Raw genomic sequence first — 27186 nt, 5'->3', positions numbered from 1 at the left:
GCAACGGCAAACCACCTCTGGACATTTCTTGCCTTGAAAACCCTACAGGGTCACCATAAGTCAGCTGCAACTAAACAGCACTTTCTACCACCACCACCATGCCTCACTACATCGTCTGGCAGTGAATTCAAAATTTTAATCACTTGTTATTGTTTGGAAATGAGCCCTGCTCAGGTTTACCAGCCTCCCAGTGGGACTTGGTTTCCTCTGGCATTACAACTGATCTCCAATGTACAGAGATCAATTTCCTCTGGAGAAAATGGCAGCCTTGGAGAAGATAGAAGATGAAGATATTGGATTTATATCCCGCCCTCCACTCCAAAGAGTCTCAGAGCGGCTCACAATCTCCTTTACCTTCCTCCCCCACAACAGACACCCTGTGAGGTGGGTGGGGCTGGAGAGGGCTCTCACAGCAGCTGCCCTTTCAAGGACAACCTCTGCCAGAGCTATGGCTGACCCAAGGCCATTCCAGCAGCTGCAAGTGGAGGAGTGGGGAATCAAACCCGGTTCCCCCAGATAAGAGTCTGCACACTTAACCACTACACCAAACTGGCTCTCCTTGGTGGAAGGTGGACTCGATGGCATCACATCTCTGCTCAGCTCTGTCCTCTCCCCAAAATCCACCCTATCCAGGAACCACATCCAAATCTCCAGGAATTTTCAAACGTGGAGTTGACAGCCCAACCTTCACAGCTTGGGTTGACAGATGGGACTCCAGAAAAGATACTTGTAACTTAAAACCAAGCTTGTGTCCTGAGCAGCAGCAAGGGGTTTTGGTGTCTCTGGATACCAGTGGAAAAGTCTGTGACAATGGTTGTCTCTGCATACGAAGAACTCCCCGCTGTGTTCTGATTGCCTCTGTGAATGCCCAGGCATTTAGAGACTGTCCCCACCTACCTGAGGTTTCTCTTGACCTAATTGGTGACATTTTAGCCTTTTTTTTAAACAAAAAATTATTCATATGTGATTTTGCTATAGTCTTAAAAGATGATAGTGATATCCCATATAATGATGATGATGATGTTGATTTATAACCCGCTGTCCCCGGAGACCAGGCTCAGAGCAGGTAACATCATTTGTTAAAACATTCAGTTCAAACATTCAATGTATAATTACAATAAACACCATAAAATACACAATAAATAACCCATAAAATACACAATAAATGGATACATCCTCCTATACAGCTGCAAGATGGTGTAAAATCTCAGGGGGGATGGGAATAGTTGTCTGATGAGAAGGGAAAGGGGGAGGGGAGGGGGAGGGAGAAAGGGAGGAGGCCAATCCAAGATGGAAGCCATCAAGACAGGGCCTGTCACTGTCCTCAACCATGCGCCCGGCAGAACAACTCTGCTTTGCAAGCCCTGAGGAACTGCAACAAGTCCTGCAGGGCCCTGATCTCTCTCAGGGGAGAGTTCAGCCAGTTGAAGCCAGGCTGAAAAGGCTCTGGCACTGGGTGAGGATGGCTGGACACTCTTTTTTTAGGCCAGCAAATTTTGATCATAGTGCTGTTTGGGGAATATCAGGGCTTTTTTTGAGCAGGAATGCACAGGAACACAGTTCCAGCTGGCTTGGTGTCAGGGGCTGTGGCCTAATATGCAAATGAGTTTCCGCTGGGCTTTTTCTACAAGAAAGCCCTGTGTGAAACAATGGTGACATCAGGGGCTGTGGCCTAATATGCAAATGAGTTCATGCTAGGCTCCCCAAATCTCCCGCCTGAGCGGGGGACCCCCGATTTGGAGCCTCCTCCCCCCGCTCACCAAAAATCCAGAAAGCGGGGGGGAATGGCAGCCCTTCCCACACAGCCTAGATCCCAGCAGCTTCTCCTCTCCCCTTCCCACCGATCCCCGATGCTTCTCCTCCTCCCTTCCCTTCCCTTCTCACCTTGGATCGCAGCAGCTTCTCCTTGCCCCTCCCCTTCCCACCCAGCTCCATCGCAGCAGCCGGAGCTTTCCCAGGCTGCTTCCTGCCCCGCCCCAAAGGACCATGTGCCTTTGCACCTCCGGAGGTGGTGAAAGGCTTCAACTTTCTGTGTCTGTGTCTTTGTTGCTGTGAAGAAGCTGGCTGGTGAGTAGAGAGGCCAATCCCCTACATCAGATTTGCGAGAAGGGGGGGTGTGTGGAGGAGAGGGAAATGTCTTCATTATTCCCTATGTGGAGATCGTTTCTCATAGGGTATAATGGGGAATTGATCTGGAGGTTTCGGAGGCTCTGGGGGAGCTATTTTTTGAGGTAGAGGCACCAAATTTTCAGTATAGTATCTAGTGCCTCTCCCCTAGTGCCTCCAAGTTTCAAAACGATTGGACCAGGGGGTCCAGTTCTATGAGCCCCAAAAGAAGGTGCCCCTATCCTTCATTATTTCCTATGGAAGAAAGACATTTAAAAAGGTGTGCTGCCCCTTTAAATGTGATGACCTGAACTCCCTTGGAGTTCAATTATGCTTGTCACACCCTTGTTCCTGGCTCCGCCCCAAAGTCTCCTGGCTCCACCCCCAAAGTCTCCTGGCTCCACCCCCAAAGTCTCCTGGCTCCACCCCCAAAGTCCCCAGACATTTCTTGAATTGGACTTGGCAACCCTAGTTCATGCTGGACTTTTTCTACAAAAAAGCCATGGGGAATATAATTAAAGTGGTATAATCACTGTGGAAATGGCAAAAAGTCAGCTGTGATGTGTGTGTGTGGGGTGTGTGTGTGACACCTGATGTGGGCCCAGATATGTGATGGGGTGAAATTCCTGAATAAGAAAGCATGGCATATCAAATATGTACAACTGATCTCCAGAGTACAGAGATCAGTTATCCTGAGAAAAAAATGCCATCTCTGGAGGGCGGACTCTATGGTATACCGTAAGTCCTGCAGTGGCATCACATCCCTGATGAGCTCCCTGAACTCCACCCTCCATGGGCACAGCCCCAGATCTCCAGAAACTTTGCAAGCTGGATCTGGCAACCCTAGTTCTCCTCTCCTTCTGTGGCCACAGGTACTCTCTTTAAGCTGTGGAGTTTTGCGAGCAAAAATTCTACTGCATGAGCTACTGGCATGAAAGTTGTGAGCTACTGCATACATTAGTTTGCTCTGGAGCCGTTTTTCCTGAGCTGAGACAAAAATGTGTGAGCTGTAGGCTAAAAAACTGTGAGCTAGCTCACACTGACTCAGCTTCGAGGGAATACTGGTTGCCACCAGTCCCTTCTCTCCCTGCCCACCCACTAAGGTCTGCCTCATGTCTGGTCATGCTCCAAGATGTAGGAATAATGTTTCAGACAAAGCTCATCACCGCAGATAAAAAGTGAAACAACATTTCTGAAGCTAGATTTGAGTCCAGCAATGCCTTTGAGACCAAGAAGACTTGGGATGATAAGCTTTTGAGGGTCCCTTTGCCAGATACTTTGTCCACTATCCCACCCCTTAGGGGTCTCTTACTTCTGCATCCAGAAATCTGGATTGAAAAATTCTAATAGGATGCCATGAGGATTTGTAATTGTTATTTTAATCATTTTTACTGGCAGGGCTTTTTTTTTAGCAGGACTGCACAGGAGCACAGTTCTATCTGGCTTGGTGTTAGGGGGTGTGGCCTAATATACAAACAAGTTCCTGTCACACACGCTGACATCGCCATTGTTTCTCACAGTGCTTTTTTATAGATGCAAATGAGCAGGGCTTTTTTGGTGGAAACCCAGCAGGAACTTATTTGCATATTAGGCCACACCCTCTGGCATCACCATTGCTTTACATAGAAATTGAAATATGCTGTTTTAAAGTTTTAACTGTTTAAATATTTAATTGTTTTATACTTAATATTGTTTAAATTTTATGTTTGATTAAATTGTTGGAAGCCGCCCTGAGCCATTCGTGGGAAGGGCGGGATATAAATCTCAAATAAATAAATAAATAAATAGGGTTTTTAGTAGAAAAAGCCCAGCAAATACTCATTTGCATATTAGACCACACCCCCTGACACCATGCCAGCCGGAACTGCGTTCCTGTGCGTTCCTGCTCAAAAAAAGCCTTGCAAATGAGTAATATGCAAATGAGTTCTTGCTTGGCCTTTTCTACAAAAAGTCCTGTATGAAACAATGGTGACATCAGGGGGTGTGATCTAATATGCAAATGAGTTCCTGCTGGGCATTTTCTACAAAATTTTTACTGGTCTTAAATTTTGTATTTATAAACTGTTGTGCATCGCCCAGAGCCTAGCTTTGGTCAGGGTAGGGTAATTCATCAAGTCAAAGGTACAAACAAACAAACAAATATCTGACAAAGGTAATTGTGCCTCTCAAAAGCTTATACCCCCAAATCTTGTTGGCCTCTGAGCTGCTACTGGACTCAAATCTACTGCAGACCAACATGGCTACTCTCTGAATACATTTCTAAAGGTGACCGTTCCCCTCCCCAACCTGATTTTTAATCCAGCGGTACCATTTTACACTGTTGTAATGTTCTGCTTATGTTTTTTGGCATGTGCCCAGAACCTGGGGCTGTGTGCCCTCGTATGGTTTTGATAAAACCCTGAACTCAGACAATACGTCTTCTAGAACATGTCTTCCTGTAAGATCAGAGCAGGATAGCAAGCAGTTAATATTTTATCGGTAGCAGATTAAATATCTGGAGCATGGGCTGCCATGGTTGCCTGCTTGCTTAAACAGGCATCGCAGATACAAGCCGTCTAGGTCACAAGCCTGCTGCTTTTCAAACAAACAAAAAAACACCGTGTTTCTTTCAGAGATCTTGAATTCGTTTTCGTCTTTGGGCCATGTTACTTTGGAAGACCTATCTGGCAACGGAAGCTGAAATTCTTTCATGCTCTTTCACATTTCCCTTCTTTCCTTACCGAGTGGCACTGATTTTATTGAATCAAAACTCAAAATCAAAACTTTGGCTAGGCTTTATCTAGCTGCTTTTTTTGGTGAACTTGTTAGCTTGCTAACAAAGATGCAAAATGATAGTGGGGATGGAGACTGGCAGCCATGTAAATGTAGACAGCAAGGTAGATCACTTGCCAGAGAGATGGAGTTAAAGTTTCTCCTGATAATTACATTTTCAAAAGAAGTTACATTACTCTTGGGTCTGTAATTGTGTGAGCTTCAGTCTAGCCTTGGTAGCCCAATCTTCAGAGCCAGTACAGAGTATTGGTTTGGGTGTTGGTCTTGGAGAGGGGAAGATCTCGGTTCACATTTCGACTCAACTCTGTTCATATCCCAACTCAGCCAGGAGAGACAGTTTGGTGTAGCGGTTAAGTGTGCGGACCCTTATCTGGAAAAACTGGATTTGGTTCCCTACTCCTCCACATGCACCTGCTGATGTGACCTTGAGTCAGTCACAAGTTCTCACAGAGCTGTTCTTCTCAAGAGCAGTTTCTGTTAGAGCTCTCTCAGCTCCACTTACCTCACAGTGTGTCTGTTGTGGGGAAAGGAAAGGAGATTGTAAGCCTCTCTGGGATTCCTTTGGGTATGAAGGGTGGGGGTAAAATCCAATTTCCTCCTCCTCTTCCTCTTCCTCTTCTTCTTCCTCTTCTTCCTCCTCCTCCTCTCTTCATAGGCTGACCTTCGACCAGTGTGGTTTCTTGAGCATTCTATTCTGTCTTGGCCTTAACTACAAAACAGAGTCTAAATATAGCCCCCCCCCCATCCATTTTTCTGTATTAGGAACCAAATGAGGTATGATGTAAGAGACCAGTGATTGGATTCTCACATTATTTTGTAGGTCAAAACATCTGTGGTGACCCCTACTGGCACTCTCCCCACAAAAACTGGGGGGGGGGGGGTTGTCCCATGCGGGAAAATACAGGGATCTATTCAGTTTCTGAGGGTAGCCATGTTGGTCTTCAGTACAGTAGCTAGATTCGAACCCAGCAGCACCTTAGAGGCCGGATCAACAAGATTTTGTGTATGAGATTACAAAAGTCTCGGAAGCTCATACTCCCCAAATCTGGCTAGTCTCAAAGGTGCTACTGGATTCAAATCTAGGGATTTATACGGTATCCGCATTGCCTCCCTCACATGAGGCAAAGAGAAAGTTGGGGAGAGCAATTTCTATAGGGAAAACATTGTGAGGGGGGCATGGTCAGAGCCAGTTTGGTGTAGTGGTTAAGTGTGCGGACTCTTATCTGGGAGAACCGGATTTGATTCCCCACTCCTCCACTTGCACCTGCTGGAATGGCCTTGGGTCAGCCATAGCTCTTGCAGAGCTGTCCTTGAAAGGGCAGCTGCTGTGAGAGTCCTCTCAGCCCCACCCATCTGTCTGTTGTGGGGGAGGGAGATAAAGGAGATTGTGAGCCACTCTGATATTCGGATTGGAGGGTGGGATATAAATCTAATATCTTCTGCTGCTTCTTCCTTTAGCACCATGTCTCTCTACTTGCTTTAAGTAGCAAGGGGGGGGGGGAGGCAGAAGTAGTAAGATCAAATCCAGGGCTTTTCTTTTGTAGCAGGAACCCCTTTGCATATTCGGCCACACATTGCTGATATAGCCAATCCTCCAAGAGCTTACAGGACTCTTCTTACAGGGCCTACTGTAAGCTCCTGGAGGATTGGCTACATCAGGGGGTATGGCCTAATATGCAAAGGAGTTTGACCCTCCATTACTGAATGCGGGGGACTTGGGCTGGGGAAATCTCAGTTCAAATTCCCTCTCAGCTTGACATTTACAAGGTCCTCTTAGGTTTGTCTTTGAGCCAAACCCAACTTGCAGTATTGTTGTGCTGTTAAAACAAGAGCAAACCTCTGTGAATAGTACCCTCTCCAATAGGGTTGCCAAGTCCAATTCAAGAAATATCTGGGGACTTTGGGGGTGGAGCCAGGAGACTTTGGGGGTGGAGCCAGGAGACTTTGGGGCGGAGCCAGGAACAAGAGTGTGACAAGCATAATTGAACTCCAAGAGAGTTCTGGCCATCACATTTAAAGGGACAGCACACCTTTTTAAATGTCTTCCTTCCATAGGAAATAATGAAGGATAAGGGCACCTTCTTTTGGGGCTCATAGAATTGGACCCCCTGGTCCAATCGTTTTGAAATTTGGGGGATACTTTGGGGAGAGGCACTAGATACTATATTGAAAATTTGGTGCCTCTACCTCAAAAAACAGCTCCCCCAGAGCCCCCGAAACCTCCAGATCAATTCCCCATTATACCCTATGAGAAGACGTTTCCCTCTCCACCCCCCTCCCCCCCGCCCCCCCCTTTCTGGGAAATCTGATGCAGGAGACAGAACTCACTCACCTCCGGAGGTGCAAAGGCACATGGTCCTTTGGGGGCGTGGCTGGGCTCCCCTCCCTTCACCGGCCAGCTGACTGGGGGCGGGAAGCAGCCTGAGAAAACGGAAGAGCTCTGGCTGCTGCGATCGGGGCTGGGTGCGAAGGGCTGCCGTTCTCCTCCTCCCCTCCCCCCCGCTTTCCCTTTTATGGCCAGCGGGGGGAGGAGGCTCCAAATCGGGAGTCTCCAGGCCTACCGGGGGATTTGGGACCCCTACTCTCCAAGGAACCATACTACACAGCGTAGGTTGATCCCCTTCCTTCAGTGCCTATGTGTGTGTTAGGTGCCATCAAGTCACTTCCAAGTTGCTCTGAATTAACATCCTATTGTTATCAGGCATTCTCAGGTCCAGCAGCCAGAAGTCCATGGCTCCTTTTATTGAGTCAATCCATCTTGCGTTGGAGCTTCCTCTGTTCCTGCTGCCTTCAGCTTTTCCCAGCATGATTATCTTTTCCAATGACTCTCATGTCTTTGTACTGTGACCAAAGTATGATAGATTCAGTTTAGTCACAATAGCTTCTGCTGAGAGTCTAGGCTTGACTTGGACTAGAACCTACTTATCTGTCTTTTTGTCTCTACTTACTTTCAATAGCAAAAAAATAATAATGGTAATATCCAGTCTTATTTGACCCTCGGGGACTGAATACATGGGGACTTGGACCGGGGAGATCTAGGTTCGATTCCCCTCTCAGCCTGAAACTTATAAAGGTCCTCTTAGACCCTGTTATCTCCAATTTCTTTGGCTCTGTAGGAAAAAAAATATTTAGTACTTACTCGCTGATAAATCTCCCAGATTGATGGAACTAGTAGCTGAGTGTACCACGCAAGGGCCATTTTATTCCTAGGCACAGACCATGAACATTTGATCAGTTTTGCTCTTATGCACTGTTTTTATGATATCCTTTTAACCATTTTGTACACTATAACTCTCACTGGACTTCATTTGAATTCTGTCTGTCCTTTTATTTCACTCTTTTATGCCATTAAAGGTTCTTGAACTTGAGGTCCTCTTAGATTTTTTTTTGAGTCGTACCCACCTTGCAGGATTGTTGTGCTGCTCAAACAAGAACAAACCACTGTAAATATTGCCCTAAGCCAGGAACAGAGGAGGGATAAAACAACGACCGAAGACTCTGCTATGAAACAGAAACTGATTTCACACTAGGGCTTGTTCCGGGTGGAGAGCCTTTTTGCCCCTGACGCTTCTCTCAGTTTTTGCACAAGCTGCCCCAGAGCTGCGAATTGGCCTGCCACTTTTCTGTGACAAGCAGAAACCTCTTGTAAGAGGATCTCGTTTGCTGAAGAAAAGCCGCATGCCAACTCACAGCACCGGGGCAGCTTGTGCGAAAACTGAGAGAAGCGCCAGGAGCAAAAGGGCTCTCCACGCGGAACAAGCCTAGTGCAAAATCGGTCAGAGTCTTCGGTCACCGTTTTCGCCTGCCTCTGTTCCACAGCCTTCCCGGGACATACTCCCTTGAGGGAAGCCTGCACAATTCTTTCCGTTTAAATTAATTCACTTAAGTTAGTCGACAGCTTGCCCCCCGAAATAATATAAATATAAATCAAAGATTAGAATCGTAGGCTGTCTTGAGCAGGTGGAAATGCTGTTTCCAAGTTAAACGATATTACTACTTTGGCATCCTTTCCTCGGGACTATCTCATAATCCAGGGTTCTTTTCTTTTTTTTAAAAAAAGGAAATATTTATGAAACATATAACGCGCACGGCTTTCTTTCCAACCAGCTTTTTGGCTTACCTGCCAAATGCAGTGGGTGTCAGCCAAGGGAAGCCGGATGTGGAGTTTCAAGGAATCTTGCAAAAATACCTTCTTTATACACTTCTCTGGAATATGTTCCCTCCAGTTTAGCACAGGATCAAATACCTGGTATGGGCATGAGGGTTTTTTTTTTTTTTTAAACAAACACCAAGTGGGGCCGAGGGATGTCCTAAGTCCTGCCTTTAGTTAAGACACTGGACATTTTTCTCAGCCTTTCCCTTTTAAGGCTGAGGGGGGAAATATACAGAGATACAAACATTTGCCTCTCTCTTTCAGAACACTAGAATTCAGAGGCACCCCTGGGAAGATAAGTGGCAAGACAGATGAAAGGGAAGCAGAGGCGTCACTAGGGTAGGTTGCACCCTGGGGTGTAACTGATTCAAGTCACCCCCCCCCCCCATTGGGCATCACCCCTTTTGGAGGGCTGCGTCACCCCCTCCGCACACAACCCCGTCCACTTCACATGGCCCCTCCCTCATCCGTAATCCAAGATACCAGTTTTGCAGCATTTAAGTTTCCCCCACTCACCCACACGCTTTTAGCTGAGCCGGCGGCAGCACGGCCCCGGTTTCAGAATCCCGGCCAGCCCACACACAGCAGCAGCGTTCTAGTCCCAGGGCCAGCCCCTTCCTGTTGGGGGGGACCATGGGTCAGTGCCTGGGGCTAATGAGAATGCTCTGGGGGATGGCTGATGGCCCCCTTGGCCCCGCCCTAGTGACACCGCTGAAGGGAAGAACTTTTCAAAACCAACATGCACCAGATTTGTAGAGCTCACTGCCACGAGAGGCAGTGATGGTGACTAGTTGAGATGGCTTTAAAAGGGGGTTACACAACTTCACGGCTCAGAACTTCCATGTTCAGCGGTAGCAGCGGTGGAATTCTAGCAGGAGCTCCTTTGCATATTAGGCCACACCCCTGATGTAGCCAATCCTCCAAGATTAGGGTTTGTAGAATCTTTCGGGCTCAAGTGCCGTGTTCTACTGGAGAAAGTTTCTCCAGTAGAACACGGCACTTGAGCCCGAAAGATTCCACAAACCCTAATGATGTTACCACTGCCAGCCGTGGAAACCTGAAATCTTTGATAATCCTCCAAGAGCTTACAAAAGCCTTGTAAGCTCTTGGAGGATTGGCTACATCAGGGGTGTGAGGCCTAAAATGCAAAGGAGCTCCTGCTAGAATCCCACGCCTGAGCGGTAGTATCTCTGTGATTACATAAATCTGGGGTCTTCCCCGGGATCTGCCACATGAGACCCTTTAATGGGAGATGCCAGCAGCTGACCCGTGGAGTTTTTGTATGCAACGCATTTGCCGTATCTCTGATTTGGGGTGAGGTGTCTGTCTCTCCCACGGTTTTTTCCCTCTATTGCCCTCCAGTAGATACTCAGAGATATACCGCCTGTAAAGGTCCCACCTCGCTGATCATCAATGGATAAATTGCCAGAGGAGCTCGTCCAGACTGACCTGCTGATGAAGTGAAGAAGTGAGCGCTGACTCCTAAAAGCTCATAAAGGTAAAGGTGAAGAGCCCCCTGTGAAGAGCCCCGTGGCTCAGAGTGGTAAAGCTACAGTACTGCAGTCGGAGCCTTCTGCTCACTACCTGAGTTCGATCCCAGCGGAAGCTGGTTCAGGTAGCTGGCTCCAGGTTGACTCAGCCTTCCATCCTTCCGAGGTCGGTCAAATGAGTACCCAGCTTGCTGGGGGGAAAGTGTAGATGACTGGGGAAGGCAGTGGCAAACCACCCCATTAACAGTGCAATCCTAAGCAGGTCTACTCAGAATTCTACTAAATTCTGCTCAATGGGACTTACTTCCAGGAAAGTGTTCTTAGGATTGCACTGTAAAAGTCTGCTGTGAAAACGTGATGCAACGTCACCCCAGAGTTGAAAACGACTGGTGCTTGCACAGGGGACTACCTTTTCTTTTACCTTTAGTCCCCTGTGCAAGCACCAGTCGTTTCTGATTCTGGGGTGATGTCGCATCACAACAATTTTCACGGCAGACTTTGTACGGGGTGGTTTGCCGTTGCCTTCCACAGTCATCTACACTTTCCCCCCAGCAAGCTGGGTACTCATTTTACCGACCTTAGAAGGATGGAAGGCTGAGTCAACCCTGAGCCAGCTACCTGAACCCAGCTTCTGCTGGGATCGAACTCAGGTCATGAGCAGAGCGTTTGGACTGCAGTACTGCAGCTTTACCACTCTGCGCCACAGGGCTCCTCACCCTGCCACAAATTCTGTTAGTCTTCAAGATGCTGCTGGACTCTCCTGTTGCATTTATTTCTTACCATCTTAGGGTCTTCCAGGCAAGAGAAGAACAGAGGTGGTTGTCACTTCCGGCCTCTGCATAGCAGCCCTGGACTTCCTTGGTGGTCCTCCATGCAAGTTTTAACTAGGGCCGACTCCGCTTAGCTTCCGAAATCTGATGAGATCTGGCTAGATTGGGGCAATCAGGTCAGGGCACATCTTAAAGTAGGAGACCTCAAAACATATTTGCTAAAAATAATTTTTAAAAAAATGCTCATCCCAATGTAAGGTAAGCCCAGGTCCTCTTGAATTTCAGCGTGAGCTCCTAATGGGTCTCGAGTTAGGAAGAGAGGGATGATCAACCAGGTGGTCTCTATTAGAGACCCAGTTTGGTGCAGTAGTTAAGTGCGTGGACTCTCATCTGGGAGAACCAGGTTTGATTCCCCACTCCTCTATTTGCACCTGCTGGAATGGCCTTGGGTCAGCCATAGTTCTGGCAGAGTTCTGGCAGAGCCATAGTTCTGGCAATTGAAAGGGCAACTTCTGGGAGAGCTCTCTCAGCCCCACCCACCTCACAGGGTGTCTGTTGTGGGGGAAGAAGATAAAGGAGATTGAGAGAAGGCGGGGTATAAATCCAGTATCATCATCATCTTCTTTTTCTTCTTCTTCTCTTCCTCTCTACCCCTTTCCCTTCTCTTGACCCGAATTTATCCGCTAGAAGAATAGTTGCAGTGAGATCCCCCCTCTCCAATCATCATATTGAGTTTTCAAATATTACATTTTAAGATTGTTCGATATCCTTTCAAGAGTTGTCTCTCTTTCCAGCTATTTTGCTTAATTTTCCATTTATTATTTTGATATCTTAATGAAAGTCATTGATTGAACATGCCTGGGCCCTTTGATCAACCCTTTTCCCAACCATTTGCCTTTGAATTTTGGGTTGGTTTTTGTTGTTGCTAATTTGCGCTGTGCATTTGTTGTGCATCCAATTAATTGTATCATTCCTAACAAGCGCTGTGGGTCAGACTGTGTTTTCAGAAAAACAATCTCTTTCTCTTGCTGGCTTTTTTTTTTAAAGGAACTTTCCTACGGCAGCCAGCCATTATATTTGGCTGTGCTGAGACTTGCACTTAAAAGGCGTCAATGAATGCTAAAAATGGGACTACAAGCTGACCTTTCACAGGATGTGTGTGGCTGTCTTTGAAAAACCCAAAATATTAAAATTGCAAGACTGTTTAACAATGCAGTGAGAAAAGACACAGCTGAGCCCTTCCAAAGTCTCCTCGCTCCAATTTGGTAGGATGGACATTGCTTTCCTCTGTTGCTCAAAGAATGGTCAACTTAAAAAAAATAGCTTTTAGGAATGCTTCTTCATCTTGGGTCCAGTTCCCAGGACCAAAAGAAAGCTTGACCAGACTGGAAGAGCCTTGGCCTGCTCTTCACCTGCTCTTGAGGCAGATATTGGCTGTGTTACTTCCCAAAGCTACACCCACACGGCACTGAGAGCCAGTCAGCAGCCTCACACTCTGCACAAACCCTGCTCATGCCTCCTGTGGGAGGTGCACTGCTGGTTGCTGCTGGATAGAAAGAGAAGATGCCCAAATGGTAGCTAGCTTCTTTGCCAGAAGTATGAAGGTGTTGATGCTCCCAGTGAGGCAGTTTGTTTCCTTCTTCCCTCCCTCCCCATCTTCCTTCCTTCCTTCCTTCCTTCCTTCCTTCCTTCCTTCCTTCCTTCCTTCCTTCCTTCCTTCCTTCCTTCCTCCCTCCTTCCCTCCCCATCTTCCATCCTCCCTCCTTCCCCACTCCTCCCCACCTTCCTCCCCACCTTCCTCCCCACCTTCCTTCCTTCCTTCCTTCCTTCCTTCCTTCCTTCCTTCCTTCCTTCCTTCCTTCCTTCCTTCCTTCCTTCCTTCCTTCCTTCCTTCCTCCCTCCCTCCCCATCTTCCATCCTCCCTCCCTCCCTCCCTCCCTCCCCACCTTCCTTCCTCCCTCCCTCCCTCCCCTCCTTCCTTCCTTCCTTCCTTCCTTCCTTCCTTCCTTCCTTCCTTCCTGCAGAGTTTGAGAAATAATCCAATCCATGCTTTGGAGTTTGCTTTTGATGACTTTTACTGCAAGAGGGTTTTGCAAATCAAAACTAAACAAAACCCTGACTGCAGGCCACTAATAGGATAGAGAGACCTTCAGAGTATAAGTGCTAACGCATACTAACACAGCAGAAAGAGAAGCAACAAGAGGAAGACTAAACTGTAAGAGATAACCTTCAATAAAGCCTAACCTGTAGGGAAGGCACCCCAGCTTCCCTGAGGGTGCAACTGGACTAAACTCCTATTTGCATTAGCCATATTTTTCACAGGCCAACATTTCCTCCCTCCTTCCTTCCTGCCTGTTTGCAGAAACAAATTAATAAATAAATGTACAGTGGAGATCCTAGAGACTTTGTATCCTGGATAGCAACCAGGGATACCAGCCCAGTGCTGGAAACTGGCAAGAGATTTTGGGGGACATGTAAATCAGCAACACCCCGACACTGTAGCGTCACTTCCACTACAAACGTGGAGGAGGCATCAGTGCACTGGGGTAAAACGCTTTTTGGGTGGAATCCTGGAGAGTTGCCCCATGCAATGACATCACTTCTGGGTTCATTCCAGAAGCGATGTTGCAGCATCAGACTGTCTCTGGTTCCCACCCCATTTCCTCCCACTGACCCCACTGATCCACTGGATGGCAGCAGGAGATGGAGGTGGCCAAGTGGGAGATCTCCAGACAAAGCTGGAGACCTTGGCAGTCCTTGACCAACAATGCTAACCCCTTGACCACAAATACACTGATAACTGTACCTTGATCTAGAGTGGCTTGCAACGCTGTCATTAAGCGTGTTCAAAGTGTCCAGCCCGTGCTTTCCTCTCCATCTCTTAGCCATGTAGTGTGCTAGAGCTTTACACTGGCATTTCTGCAAAAGAAAAAGATATTCAATTTATATCCCACCCTATACTCTGAATCCCAGAGTCTCAGCGGCTCACAATCTCCTTTACCTTCCTCCCCCACAACCGAGATCTGGTGAGGTGGGTGGAGCTGAGAGAGCTCTCACAGAAGCTGCCCTTTCAAGGACAGCTCCTGCGATAGCTATGCCGGACCCAAGGTCATTCCAGCAGCTGCAAGTGGAGGAGTGGGGAATCAAACCCGGTTCTCCAAGATAAGAGTCCGCGCACTTAACCAGTATACCAAAGTGGTATGAAAGCTGTGCAAGTTTGCTTTTTCCTCTTTTAGACAGGTAACAAATAATATCTTTCATTGCGTTCCTTTATTGTTCCTTGGGGTTTGCTGTGTTCTGAATCCTCAGCTCTCATTCAGATTCCTCACTCAGGCAAATGTCTAGGATTTCTATCATTTGCTGGCCAGGTCTTTTTGTATTTTTTAGGATTTAGCTGCATATGGTAATTATTTGGTTCATCCCGGTTTTGTCAGAAGGAACAGGGGTGTGTAACTATTTTAGACAAATTCAATTAATTCTGGAATTGATGCAGGCACCATTGGCCAGCATTTGCTTCCGCCAATTAAGATGATGTTGGATTTATATCCTGCCCTCCACTCTGAATCTCAGAATGGCTCACAATCTCCTTTATCTTCCTCCCCCACAACAGACACCCTGTGAGTTGGGTGGGGCTGAGAGGGCTCTCACAACAGCTGCCTTTTCAAAGACAACCTCTGTGAGAACTATGGCTGACCCAAGGCCATGCCAGCAGGTGCAAGTGGAGGAGTGGGGAATCAAACCCGGTTCTCCCAGATAAGTCCACGCACTTAATCACGACACCAAACTGTCTCTCTTGCATCAGGTTTATTTTTTCTCTATGTGGTGTTTTACAAATGTTCACACAATCCCCTGTTCATTGGCAAAACAAAAGGGATCATGATTCACTATATGTGCAGTCACGTCAATGTTGTGGTTTTTTTGAGGGGGGGGGGAGTTGCAGTGTTTTCTCAATGCATGTTTGTGCATCAGCAGGGCCGGCGCTAGACTGTCTGGCACCCTAGGCAAGGTTAACTTTTGGTGTCCCCCTGCACTGATAACGTCACCAAGTCCCATGGGGGGAGTGCCCAATTTGGTGCTCCCAGAAGGCTGGCGCCCTAGGCAATCACCTAGTTTGCCTTGTGGCAGGGCCCACCTTGTGCATCAATGACATCCTGCTGGGAGATGTAAATGAAGAAATGGAATCCTGCGACAAGCTGGGCTTGGTGGAAAATCTGGAGATAAAAAGATGGCACAGTAGAGAATTCCTAATACAGCTGCTTCATTTGGGGAACCACGCTATATAATACCAAATGCCAACATCTAGGGAAAAGAATTGAGATGAGGATTTTGGAAGCAACCCTGGTAACAGCCGCAATGTGAAATCAGTTGGAAACACGAGCGGGGAAGGGGGGGGAAATCCTAGCTCTGACATGAGGCCGTATTTTAGCTTTTCTCCAACAGGCTCATCTAGACGCAGAGGGGATTTCCAGGGGAGGTGGAAGGTTTCCGAGGAAGAGACTTCGTATCTCGATTACCATCTGCAAGATTTACTGTACGCGAAAACTTTGGGAGCGCTGGCACATCTGTTAAGCAGATGAACTACCCGAAAACACAGAGGGGTTTTGTGAAAGAAAAAAAAAATGGCACATGTGGGGATTGGGAGGCTCAGGTTTGGGATGTCTGTCTTTTGCCAACCCTGCAAAATATATATATATATATATATATATATATATATATATATATATATATATATATATATATGGAGAGGGGAACCCAAAAATGTGGACTCAGCAGAAACAATGCTGGCTGTGATGCACCCGTAGCCTGCTTACTCCCGAGTAGTCCCCCTGGAGTGTATGGCGCTCTGTGCATTACAGAAACTTACGTTCCAGGACTGGGGCCACGGGGGATTGGTTTGTGGCCCTACAGAAGACATGGATCCAACTCTCAAAATTGTAAGCTATGACTGTGCAGGAATGGATTACCCGACGGAGGGAGATCTGGTTCTTGAAAACTCATCCCCCCAAAACCTTGTTGGTCTCCAAAGTATTGGTGGTTTTGAATCTAGCTGTGCAAAATGAGACACGTTAAGGACCATATTGCAAAAGTAACCGCAAGCATCATCATCGCAATCGGACCGGCTGACTGAAGCCAGGTGGAATTGCCGATCTTGCAGCGGCTGGAGGAATTCCCTTTGAGAATTCTGTCAAAGGCTTAAGGAATGCCTTTGGTGTCATCAGACCCACAGATTCCCCAACAGTCTGGAAAGGTGGAGGCTTGGAGGTAAAGTTGCATGGCAGACAAAGGATTTCTGGTTAAGAACCTTTTGGCGCTTGCTGTGGGAGGAATGCTTTGTCAATGCTGCCATCTAGTGGTGTAGTACTGTATGCACAATATCGGTTTGGAGAACAGAGATCAGTAGCCTTTTATGATTAAAAATTGAAATTCACAGTGAGCACTCAACAAAGAGCCCGTAAAAGAAAGCCTGCCATGACCTGAATAGCCCAGGCTGGCTTGATCTTGTCAGATCTCAGAAGCTAAGTAGGGTTGGCCTTGGCTAGTATTTGGATGGGAGGCCTCCAAGGAAGGTAAAAGCCATGACAAAGAGGCAGGTGATGGCAAACCACCTCTGAACGTCTCTTGCCTTTAAAACCCTGCATGGTTACCATAAGTCAGCCATGATTTCATGGCAACAAGAACAAAAAGCCCATTTGCAAACATTTGATATACAGTTTAACACAGGAGTGGCCAAACTGCAGCTTGGGGAGTCACATGTGGCTCTTTCACTTATTGTGTGGCTCTTGAAGCCCCCACTGCCCCGTTGGCCAACTTGGAGAAGGCATTTGTCTCTTTAAATCACTTTCCCAAGCCAAGCCAGCCTGTGGCTTGGAGAATGCATTTAAAGCTAAAGTAGCTTTCTTTCCACCTCTCTCTCTCCCCCATCTATTTGCCTTCCTTCCACACGTGACATTCATGTTTTGCAGCTCTTAAACATATGCCGTTTATTCTATATGGTTCTCACATTAAGCATGTTTGGCCACCCCTGGTTTAACCTCACTGATGGAGAACATGTTTGGTGGTGGTGTTGGAAAGTGTTGTCAAGTCACATCGGACCCATGACCCTTTAGAGTTTTCAAGGCAAGAGACTTTCAGTGGTGGCTTTCCATTGTCGGCCTCTGCTTAAATGGCCGTGGTGTTCCTTGGTGGTCTCCCATCCAAACACTACCTGGGGCCAACCCTGCTTAGCTTCTGAGATCTGATGAGATTGGCCTAGCCTGGGCTATCCGCATCAACATGTTGATCCATCACCTGTAGAGCTCTTGCAGCCTAAAGGCTGGTAATTGCAAGTCCTTTATTAAGAAGCAGCCCATGCAAGGTCCCACAAGAAGAAGAAGATATTGCATTTATATCCCACCCTCCACTCCGAAGAGTCTCAGAGCGGATCACAATCTCCTTTCCCTTCCTCCCCCACAACAGACACCCTGTGAGGTGGGTGGGGCTGGAGAGGGCTCTCACAGCAGCTGCCCTTTCAAGGACAACCTCTGCCAGAGCTATGGCTGACCCAAGGCCATTCCAGCAGCTGCAAGTGGAGGAGTGAGGAATCAAACCCGGTTCTCCCAGATAAGAGTCCGCACACTTAACCACTACACCAAACTGGAAATAATATCATCAAGAACATTCCGTGTGATTGTTTTTAGGGGACTGGCATAAGTTGTGCATGAAAGTTTAATTTAAAAGGAATGCATGGATTCCTGGCAGCTCTACCTCTATCTTTTTTCTTTACGTAAAGCATCTCTAAGAAATCCCCCTTAATCCCACAAAAACAGATTTCCTGCTGTTGTCTTCACAAACGGGTTATTCTGGCATCTCAGCTACCCCTCCAATATACCTGAATTTAAAGATATGATTGTTTTGCTTAAAAAGCCAGATTTGTTTTAAGCATGTTTTGTTTTAAGGGTTTTTTTTTAAGCTGACAAGGTCTCCTTTATGTCAGATCCATCCCTCATAACAAATGAGTTTGACACCCCCGAACTAGGTGGTATGTACTGTTGAGAGCACAAAAACAAGGGAGATGGGTTTTATAAATCTTAAAGGTAGGAGTGTGTGTGTATATGTACATATGGAGCAGAGGTCCATCAGTGGCTGTTAGCCACAGCATATTGTTGGAACTCTCTGTCCGGGGCAGTGATGCTCTGTATTCTTGGTGCTGGGGGGGGGGGGGGCAACAGTGGGAGGGCCCCACTGGTGGACCTCCTGATGGCACCTGTTTGTTTGTTTTTTGCCAATGTGTGACAGAATGTTGGATTGGATGGGCCATTGGCCTGATCCAAAATGGCTTCACTAATGTTCTTATTTCTGTGTGTGAGAGAGATTCCCAAACTATTTATTCCCTTACCAGCGGTTCCTTGCTGGGCCGCAAATGGAAAATTGTCTGATTCTCACGTGCAATTGTGCCTTTGGAATTTGCTTTAATACTTTATGCAGCGTTCTGAATTTGACAGCGTATTCTGATGCCGAGCCCAGATGAGTTTTGATTTGACTCCATCCTTCTTGTATGGTGTAGTATCTGTTCATTTATTTTGTAATATCTGTATCCTGACATATGGCTTCCTGGGCCTTCGGGGCTGCTTTAAAGAATTAAAAAAATAACACAAAACAATAGTGTTTATACATATGGCCGTTGTTTTACAGAAAGGAGAGACAATATCTGGTTTGTGAGGTTACAACACCCACACATCTTGTACTGCTTAAGTGAATTGCAAACTGGGGAGTCGTGAGGAATCATGGGGAAAACAGAAAATTATTCCGAAGTTGCACACATGTACAAGAGAGACAAATTTCCCCAAATAGGATCATTTAAGTCCTTGGGACGCTAGTAGGGTTGCCAAGTCCAATTCAAGAAATATCTGGGGACTTTGGGGTGGAGCCAGGAGACTTTGGGGTGGAGCCAGGAGCAAGATTGTGACTAGCATAATTGAACTCCAAAGGGAGTTCTGGCCATCACATTTAAAGGGGTCGAACACCTTTTAAATGCTTTCCCTCCATTGGAAATAATGAAGGATAGGGATACCTTATTTTGGGGCTTATAGAATTGGACCCCCTGGTCCAATCCTTTTGAAACTTAGAGGGTATTTTGAGATGAGACACTGGATGCTATGCTAAAAATTTGGTGCCTCTACCTCAAAAAACAGCCCTGCCCCCAGCCCCAGATACCTGTGGATCAATTCTCCATTATACCTTATGGGAATCAGTCTCCATAGGGAATAATGGAGTGCCCAGCAGACATTCCCTCCCACCCCTCCGGTTTCTGATAACTCTGAAGCGGGAGGAGGGCCTCCAAACCAGGGGATCCCCTGCCCCCACCTGGGGATTGGCAACCCTAGGCGTTAGTGGACCAATTTTTTCATTACTCTTCTTCTTCTTCTTCCTTTTAAAGAACTCTTGGTTGTTCCCAGCCTCCAGTGTCTCCTGGATCCCGCTCTGTCCTTCTCAGATCATTTATTGTTGGGTTAATTTAATTGGTTAATTTACAGAGTCATTATTCTCTGTGTAGCTGGGAAGTCCTTCAACATTGTCATCTATGCATGACCTTGCACTCCTGAACAATGCCATCCTAAACAGGGTTACGCCCTTCTACAGCCATTGACTTCAATGGACATAGAAAGGTGTAACTCTGCTTAGGACGGTACTGCGTAGCTTTTTGAAAAGGAGATCCCTGGCTGCTCTGTGCATACGAGACCCATGTGGCTCAAAGGTTTTTAGGAGAAAAGCATCATAATGCTCCAAGAGTTACACAGTGCCATCATAAGCACTATTACACACTTGTAGGTCCCTTGATGTCAATGGGTTTGGAAGGGTGTAACTCCGCTTTAAGATTGCACTGCTGGCCAAGGATTTTTTTTTAATACATTTATTTATTCAAAACATTTTACATCCTGATTGTTACGATGCAGTTAGCAAAAGCAAATAAGAAAAACTCCATCCCTTCTCAGGATTCAAATATTACCCTATAAAATGTCATTCCAAAAAAGCCAGAGGCTAATATTATAGAGGATTCATAAACAATCAAACTCGCTTAGACCAAATTTTGAGTCCAGTGGCACCTTTAAGACCAACAAAATTTATTCAGGCTCTGAGCTTTTGTGTGCACGCACACTTCACACAACACGGCTGCCCACTCGGAACTGGCTCAGACCAGTCATTAAGAATTTTGCAGGTATTTATAAAAACAACTTCTATTAGGGTTGCCAGGTCCAACTCATGAAATATTGGGGACTTTGGGGGTGGAGCCAGGAGCAAGGTTGTGACAAGCATGGTTGAATGCAGCAGGGAGTTCTGGCCATCACATTTAAAGGGACCGCACTCCTTTTAAATACCTTCCCTTCAATGGAAATAATGGCGGACAGGGCACCTTCTTTTGGGGCTCATAGAACTGGACCCTCTGTTCCAATCTTTTTGAAACTTGGAAGTGGGGAGGGGTTAGAAGAGGCACCAGATGCTATGTGGAAAATTTGGTGCCTCTACCTTAAGAAGAATTGCAGATTTATACCCCGCCCTTCTCTCTGAATCAGAGACTCAGAGCAGCTTGCAATCTCCCATATCTTCTCTCCCCACAACAGACACCCTGTGAAGTGGGTGGGGCTGAAAGAGCTCTGACAGAAGCTGCCCTTTCAAGGACAACTCCTGTGAGAGCTATGGCTGACCCGAGGCCATTCCAGCAGCTGCAAGTGGAGGAGTGGGGAATCAAACCCGGTTCTCCCAGATAAGAGTCCGCACACTTAACCACTACACCAAACTGGCTCTCCAGTAGAGAGTCAGGAAAGTTCTGTTCCAATGATACTAAATATAGTCCAGTCAAATTTATTACAATCCAAGATCTGAGTGGCATAGGCAGAGATGTTTCTCACGTGGAATTCCAGCACTTAACCACAGCACCAAACTGACCCAAGGTGAGGATGGTGGCTTGGGAAGGGGCAGGCTGGGGTGGAAGCAATCATACACACTCCTGTATTTTACAGGTGTCCTCTTGAACACTTCTGACGATGATGACGACATTGGATTTATATCCCGCCCGCCACCCTGAATCTCAGAGTCTCAGAGCGGCTCACAATCTCCTTTATCTTCCTCCCCCACAACAGACACCCTGTGAGGTGGGTGGGGCTGAGAGGGCTCTCACAGCAGCTGCCCTTTTAAGGACAACCTCTGTCAGAGCTATGGCTAATCCAATGCCACTCCAGCAGGTGCAAGTGGAGGAGTGGGAAATCAAACCCAGTTCTCCCAGATAAGAGTCCATGCACTTAACCACTACACCAAACTGGCTCTCTCTTAAGAAACTGTGCCCCCCCCCCCCCAGCACTCCAGGAGGTCGGCTCCACCTCTGATTTTGCCAGCCAGTTATCTGGTAGTGTATTGTACAAATCTGCCCAACATCCATCACATATGTGCAGGTGATTTCCTCATCCACAGAGGCTACACACATTTGGTGTGGCCAGATTGGAACTTTACCCTAGTGTGTGGACGGCCCGTGGTCTCTTGAGATGCCAGGACCTTGGTGTGTAAACAGCCCATGGTCTATTGAGGTGCCACAGAGGCTTCATAAATGATCACACTTGCTTAGACCAAATTTTGAGTCCAGTGGCACCTTTAAGACCAACAAAATTTATTCAAGCTATGAGCTTTTGTGTGCACGCACACTTCACACAACATGGCTGCCCACATGGAACTGGCTTAGACCAGTCATTCAAGAATTTTGCAGGGGGGTGTGGGAGTGAGGCCCACGTATGTTCTTCCTCTTCTTCCTGACTGCATACAGCACCCCGTTATCCTCTGAAACCAATCCCCAGTAAATCCAATCTGATGGGACACTTGGAGGTCTGTGGATAGTTTCCCAGTGTTTTTAAAGGGGAAATAAAAGTGGTGGGATTGCCCGTGCATATGTTTATTATTTTTCCTCCCTGCTGAACTTTTACCAGTTGAAGCTGACCATCTTCCAGAATGGGGGCGGAAAAGCAAAGAGAAGATCCCCTGGTTTTAGTTCCTTCCGGGGCTAATAACAGCCCAGGGAATCAGCTTCCATCCATGACACTTTGTGATAGGAGAAGGGCTGGACTCCTTCTCTTCCATCTCTCAACTCCTACATAGACAGTGGTTCCAATCTGAATCAGAACCTCAGAGCTGCTCTGTCCCTTTCAAAAACACAGGGAGGATCCAATAAATCAGGGGTCCTCAACCCTTAGGCCGTGGACTGTTACCAGTCCATGGCCTGTAAGCAACCGGGCCGTGAGTAGTATAATTATTTCATTATATATTACAATATAGTAGTAGTAGTAGTAGTAGTAGTAGTATTAATAAGACATTGGATTTATATCCTGCCCTCCACTCCAAATCTCAGAGTGGCTCACAATCTCCTTTACCTGAGAGCCAGTTTGGTGTAGTGGTTAAGTGCGTGGACTGTTTCCTGGGAGAATCGGGTTTGATTCCCCACTCCTCCACTTGCACCTGCTGAGATGGCCTTGGGTCAGCCATAGCTATCGCAGGAGTTGTCTTTGAAAGGGCAGCTGCTGTAAAAGCACTCTCAGCCCCACCTACCTCACAGGGTGTTTGTTGTGCGGGGGGGGGGGGAAGGTAGAGGAGATTGTGACCGCTCTGAGACTCTGAGATTCAGAGTATAGGGCAGGATATAAATCCAAAATCTTCTTCTTCTTACCTTCCTCCCCCACAACAGACACCCTGTGAGGTGGGTGGGGCTGAGAGGGCTCTCCCAGAAGCTGCCCTTTCAAGCACAGCTCTTGTAAGAGCTATGGCTGACCCAAGGCCATTCCAGCGGCTGCAACTGGAGGAGTGGGGAATCGAACCCGGTTCTCCCAGTCAGGAGTCCGCACACTTAACCACCAAACCAAAATAAAGTTCACAATTGTATCATTCCGAAACCATCCTTCCCCCATTCCGTGGAAAAATTGTCTTCCACAAAACCGGTCCCTGGTGCCTAAAAGGTTGAAGACCGCTGCAATGAATGGTTAGATCTTCCGGTTGCACTCTGATCTGACCTTTCTTTCAACATTGAGAAGATCTGAAAAGATTTTTGCTTCTGCTTTTGTGGCATTAGACTAGAGACTCTGTGGATGGGGATTCCTATTTAAACATTATTGTTACAGAGAGTACCAATGTTGTGGTTGTGTGCCAGTCAAGAGAAGTGGTCTCTGGATTAGTGATGAAGAGTGTGAGGCTAAATTCAGAAACAGCAAAACTGGAATGTGTGTGTGTGTGGCTAAAAGAGGGAGAGCAAGAGAAAGACCAGTTATTTGTTTTCAAAACTGTAGAATGTAAATCTTATTTTTTTTTCCAGCTCAATGTGTAATACTTTGACAAGTTGTCAGTTTTGTTCTTTGGAATCTATTCCGGTTTATTGCAAAGCTATGTGTCCATTTTTAATGTACGAAATAAAAAATAAAATAGACGGGATCCAATACACCCACCCCTAGATGATTTAAATGTGTGGGTGTGGCCGCTGAAGAAGAAGCATTCTCAAAAGTTATTGTGCCAGTTTGGACAAAATGTAGGTGTCTGTTTATTTGCCGTCAAGATGGGAACAGCATCACTCGTCTTCTTTGACAGCAGTACATTTTGGGCAGCAATTCCTCTGGCTGCTTTTGGCTCCCAGGGATTCGAGCACCCCAAGTTTTGCCAGAGGGAGGAGGCGGGTTTGTTTGGTCTGTTTTGATGCTGGATTTACACCATGTAGAGAGGGAACTATATGCTATAGGGCGTGCTTTTGATCTTACGCCTTCATTCCGGAAGAGAAGATCAAATGGCTTCCCTGTCCCCCAGAGCCAAGATAGGAATAAAATGCTAAAACTGATTTTAAAAAAAATTAACACATTATTGGTGGAAATGTCTGTTCTATAGTTTTAATAACGAACCTCGCAGATTTGTGTCTAAACATTTCGTATAGAGGTAAGCCCACATAGGGAGAGATCAAATATTTCCTAAAACTGTGTCTATTGTTTAATTTTTGGGAGCAAATATCAGTACTTTTACTTTTACCCCCCTCAAAAAAACTAATCATTCTTTTCATGATGTACAACTGCTTTGGTACCATCTTTCTCTTTTTTTCAGAAAACCAGGCTGTCTTTTCCCAGGGAACGGCCATCCCAACCAATTAGGGATCACCAGGGTTTTTTTTTTTTAAGAAAAAGCACAGCAGGAACTTATTTGCATATTAGGCCACACCCTCTGATGACAAACCACCTGGAACTGCATTCCTGTGCATTCCTGCTCAAAACAAGCCCTGGAGATCACATCATGGATGTGAGGGTATCAAGAATGCTGTGCAGCCAGTCTAATTTGTCTATGTGACAACACTTCAAAACTACTTCAGGGTGGAAGCAATGATTCCTGAATCAATTTCACCATTTTTCTGAATGGATAAATACTCAAAACCGGCTGAATTTTAGAGTGACATCCAAAAAGCAAACAACTCTAAGGGGAGAGATGTTTCTGTGCGCAGCATACCTTTTTCAGCAGAGGCCCTAGTACTTTTTCTCCATTCCCCAACATTTTCCCTGTTTGAAACAGTTCCAGGGGTACTATTTGGAAGTTAAGCAAGGCCAACTCTGGCAAGTATTTGGATAGGAGACCTTGGAATACCAGGAGTTGGGAGGCAGGGGCAGGGGATCAGTCACCAGAGGTTGCTATGTCTTTCTGGTGCACACGTATACATTCACACATGCACACACACACACAAATACAAAAAAAATTAGATTAACTTTATTACTCATCCTTTATTGTTTTGAATAGCATCTCTAAGTGGTAGGTCGTTTTTTAAAAAAAATTACCGACTTTTGAACCGTCAGCTTAGTTTTGATGCAATCTACCAGGTTTTTGCATTCAATTAGGGGATTTTCCTGACTTTGAGATCTGCTTTAAAAATACAGATAAATACTTTCCCTCTTTCTAGAATGTATGAATTGCACAAGACTCACCGATATGGCTGAGAGGCTGAGCACCCTCGAAGCTAAGGTAAGCTCATTTCAAAAGAATAATAAATCATTCAGATTGTAGTTGATTTTAAAAAAGAGATTAAACAAATTCAAAAAGGTGAAGGTCAATTCCATTATTGACTATTGACGACTAAATAGAATTTCTATGTTCAAAGGCAATATATCAGGGATACCAGCCTCCAGGAGGGACCTGGGAATCCCCCAGAATTATACCTCATCTTCAGAGATCAGTTCCCCTGGAGGAAATGGATGCTTTGGAGGATGGAATCTATGCCATTGTACCCCATCTGGCAACTCTACAATATACATTTAATACCACTTGCTGGGAGGACAACAGGAGGACAAGGTTTTGGCCATTGGACCCTTTGTTTCTTCTGAGGCATTTATCTGGATACTGAGAGAAATCAGATGTTAGACTAGGTGGGCTATTGGTTTGATCCAGCATGGCTGTTCATACTTTCTATTAAGAAGGCTGAGGGGACTGTGTTTGAATCTTCATCCATAAAAGACAGATATGCTCAAAATGGGCAATCTGGTGAAAGTGGGAGAGGGGAGGGAACACAACTATTTATTAATTTCAACACTCTTTATATTTGTGCTCTCCCCATAAGCAGCACTCAAGTTAGTTTGCAGAATACAACAATAACACAATGTAGGAATTGGGAAAACCCAATTATATACTGTAAATAGCTCAATAAGAACAGCGTGAGGCTGCAGCCAGAGACTCAGAAAACACAACCATTCAAAGACACAAAACAGAGTGGAAGCATTGCTGGTCTTAACAAAAACAGCAGTATAAACATGAAAACAAGTAGCGCTGTACAGGGGGAAAGATCATCCATAGGAGGAACTGAAAATAGTAATTTAAAATACACAATAAAAAGGTGGTGCTGAAAAGGGATCAGGTTTGGTACCAGCTGAAGAGTCAAGGGGATTGTGTTCCAGAAGTAAGATGCCCTGACAGAAAAGGACCTGTTCTTGACAGACGTCACATTTTTGCCCCAGAAATGTTTGTAATCTCAGAGTGCTTTAGGAGCCCTTCTTCAGGGGCCAAGGAGAATCAGCATGGCACAGTTGTTAGAATGTCAGACAACAACGTTAGAGATTTTGGTCCTCACTCTGACATGGAAGCCTGCTGGCCAGGGTGACCTGGGCTCACTTACTGTTTCTCAGCCCATCCTACCTCACTGGTTGCTGGAAGGACCAGATGGGAGGGGGAGGACCACAAACAACTAACTCTCTGAGCTCCTTGGAGAAAGGCTTGGATAACAATCTACAGATAGATCAGAGGTTTAGAGGCCTGATAACCTCCAGCCCAGACTACTGTAATACACTGTACATGGAGCTACTCTTGTAGACAGTTCAAAAACTATGTGATAGCCCTGTTAATTTTTTTAAATTGTTTGCAGGGAATACATTTAAATCATTCTGCTGTGAGTTGCCTTGGTGAGCAGTAGACCTCTGGGCTAATTCAATAGATGATTTTCTTTAAAGCTCCCCACAGAACTGGCCTGAGCTACCTTTGGGACAGCTTGATACGTCCTCATCTTCTTCTCACAGAAATCTTTTGATTGGATATTCCCTGAAATCCGAGGCTCAGATTATATGGGGATGGCAGAATCTTTGTCTTGAAGTCAAGTTTGCCTGGTTACGTAGAATGATAAGGTGGTTGATTCCAAGACCACAGGTGGGGGGGGGGGTGCATAGGTGAGAGGGGTACAGAACTCTCCTTCTGCCCGTAGTTTACCTTTCAGAGACTATCAGTGTTACTTTTCCTCCAACCAGGCTCTATTACCCAAAGTGACTCTGGGTGGGTGAAAAACAGCCAGAGAAGAGCCTGTGGGGAGGTAAACAAGTGGGCGAGTGGACATTTATTGCTCTGCCACTCTTCAGTTTGGATCCATGTAGTATTTTGT

General features: G+C 46.2%; 1 protein-coding gene across 6 annotated transcripts in view; it reads left to right on the top strand.

The window, feature by feature from the left end:
* COL26A1 (collagen type XXVI alpha 1 chain) overlaps positions 1-27186 on the top strand; it is a 172457-nt gene that overhangs the window by 110334 nt on the left and 34937 nt on the right. For all 6 annotated transcript variants that reach the window (XM_060258953.1, XM_060258948.1, XM_060258950.1 and 3 more), the window contains exon 4: positions 25228-25289. In XM_060258953.1, coding sequence (XP_060114936.1) covers positions 25228-25289 — 62 coding nt within the window. The remainder of the gene's footprint in view (positions 1-25227; positions 25290-27186) is intronic.

Source organism: Heteronotia binoei, chromosome 18 (assembly GCF_032191835.1).
Source record: "Heteronotia binoei isolate CCM8104 ecotype False Entrance Well chromosome 18, APGP_CSIRO_Hbin_v1, whole genome shotgun sequence".
Classification (NCBI taxonomy): Eukaryota; Metazoa; Chordata; class Lepidosauria; order Squamata; family Gekkonidae; genus Heteronotia; species Heteronotia binoei.
This window is presented reverse-complemented; position numbering and strand designations above follow the sequence as displayed.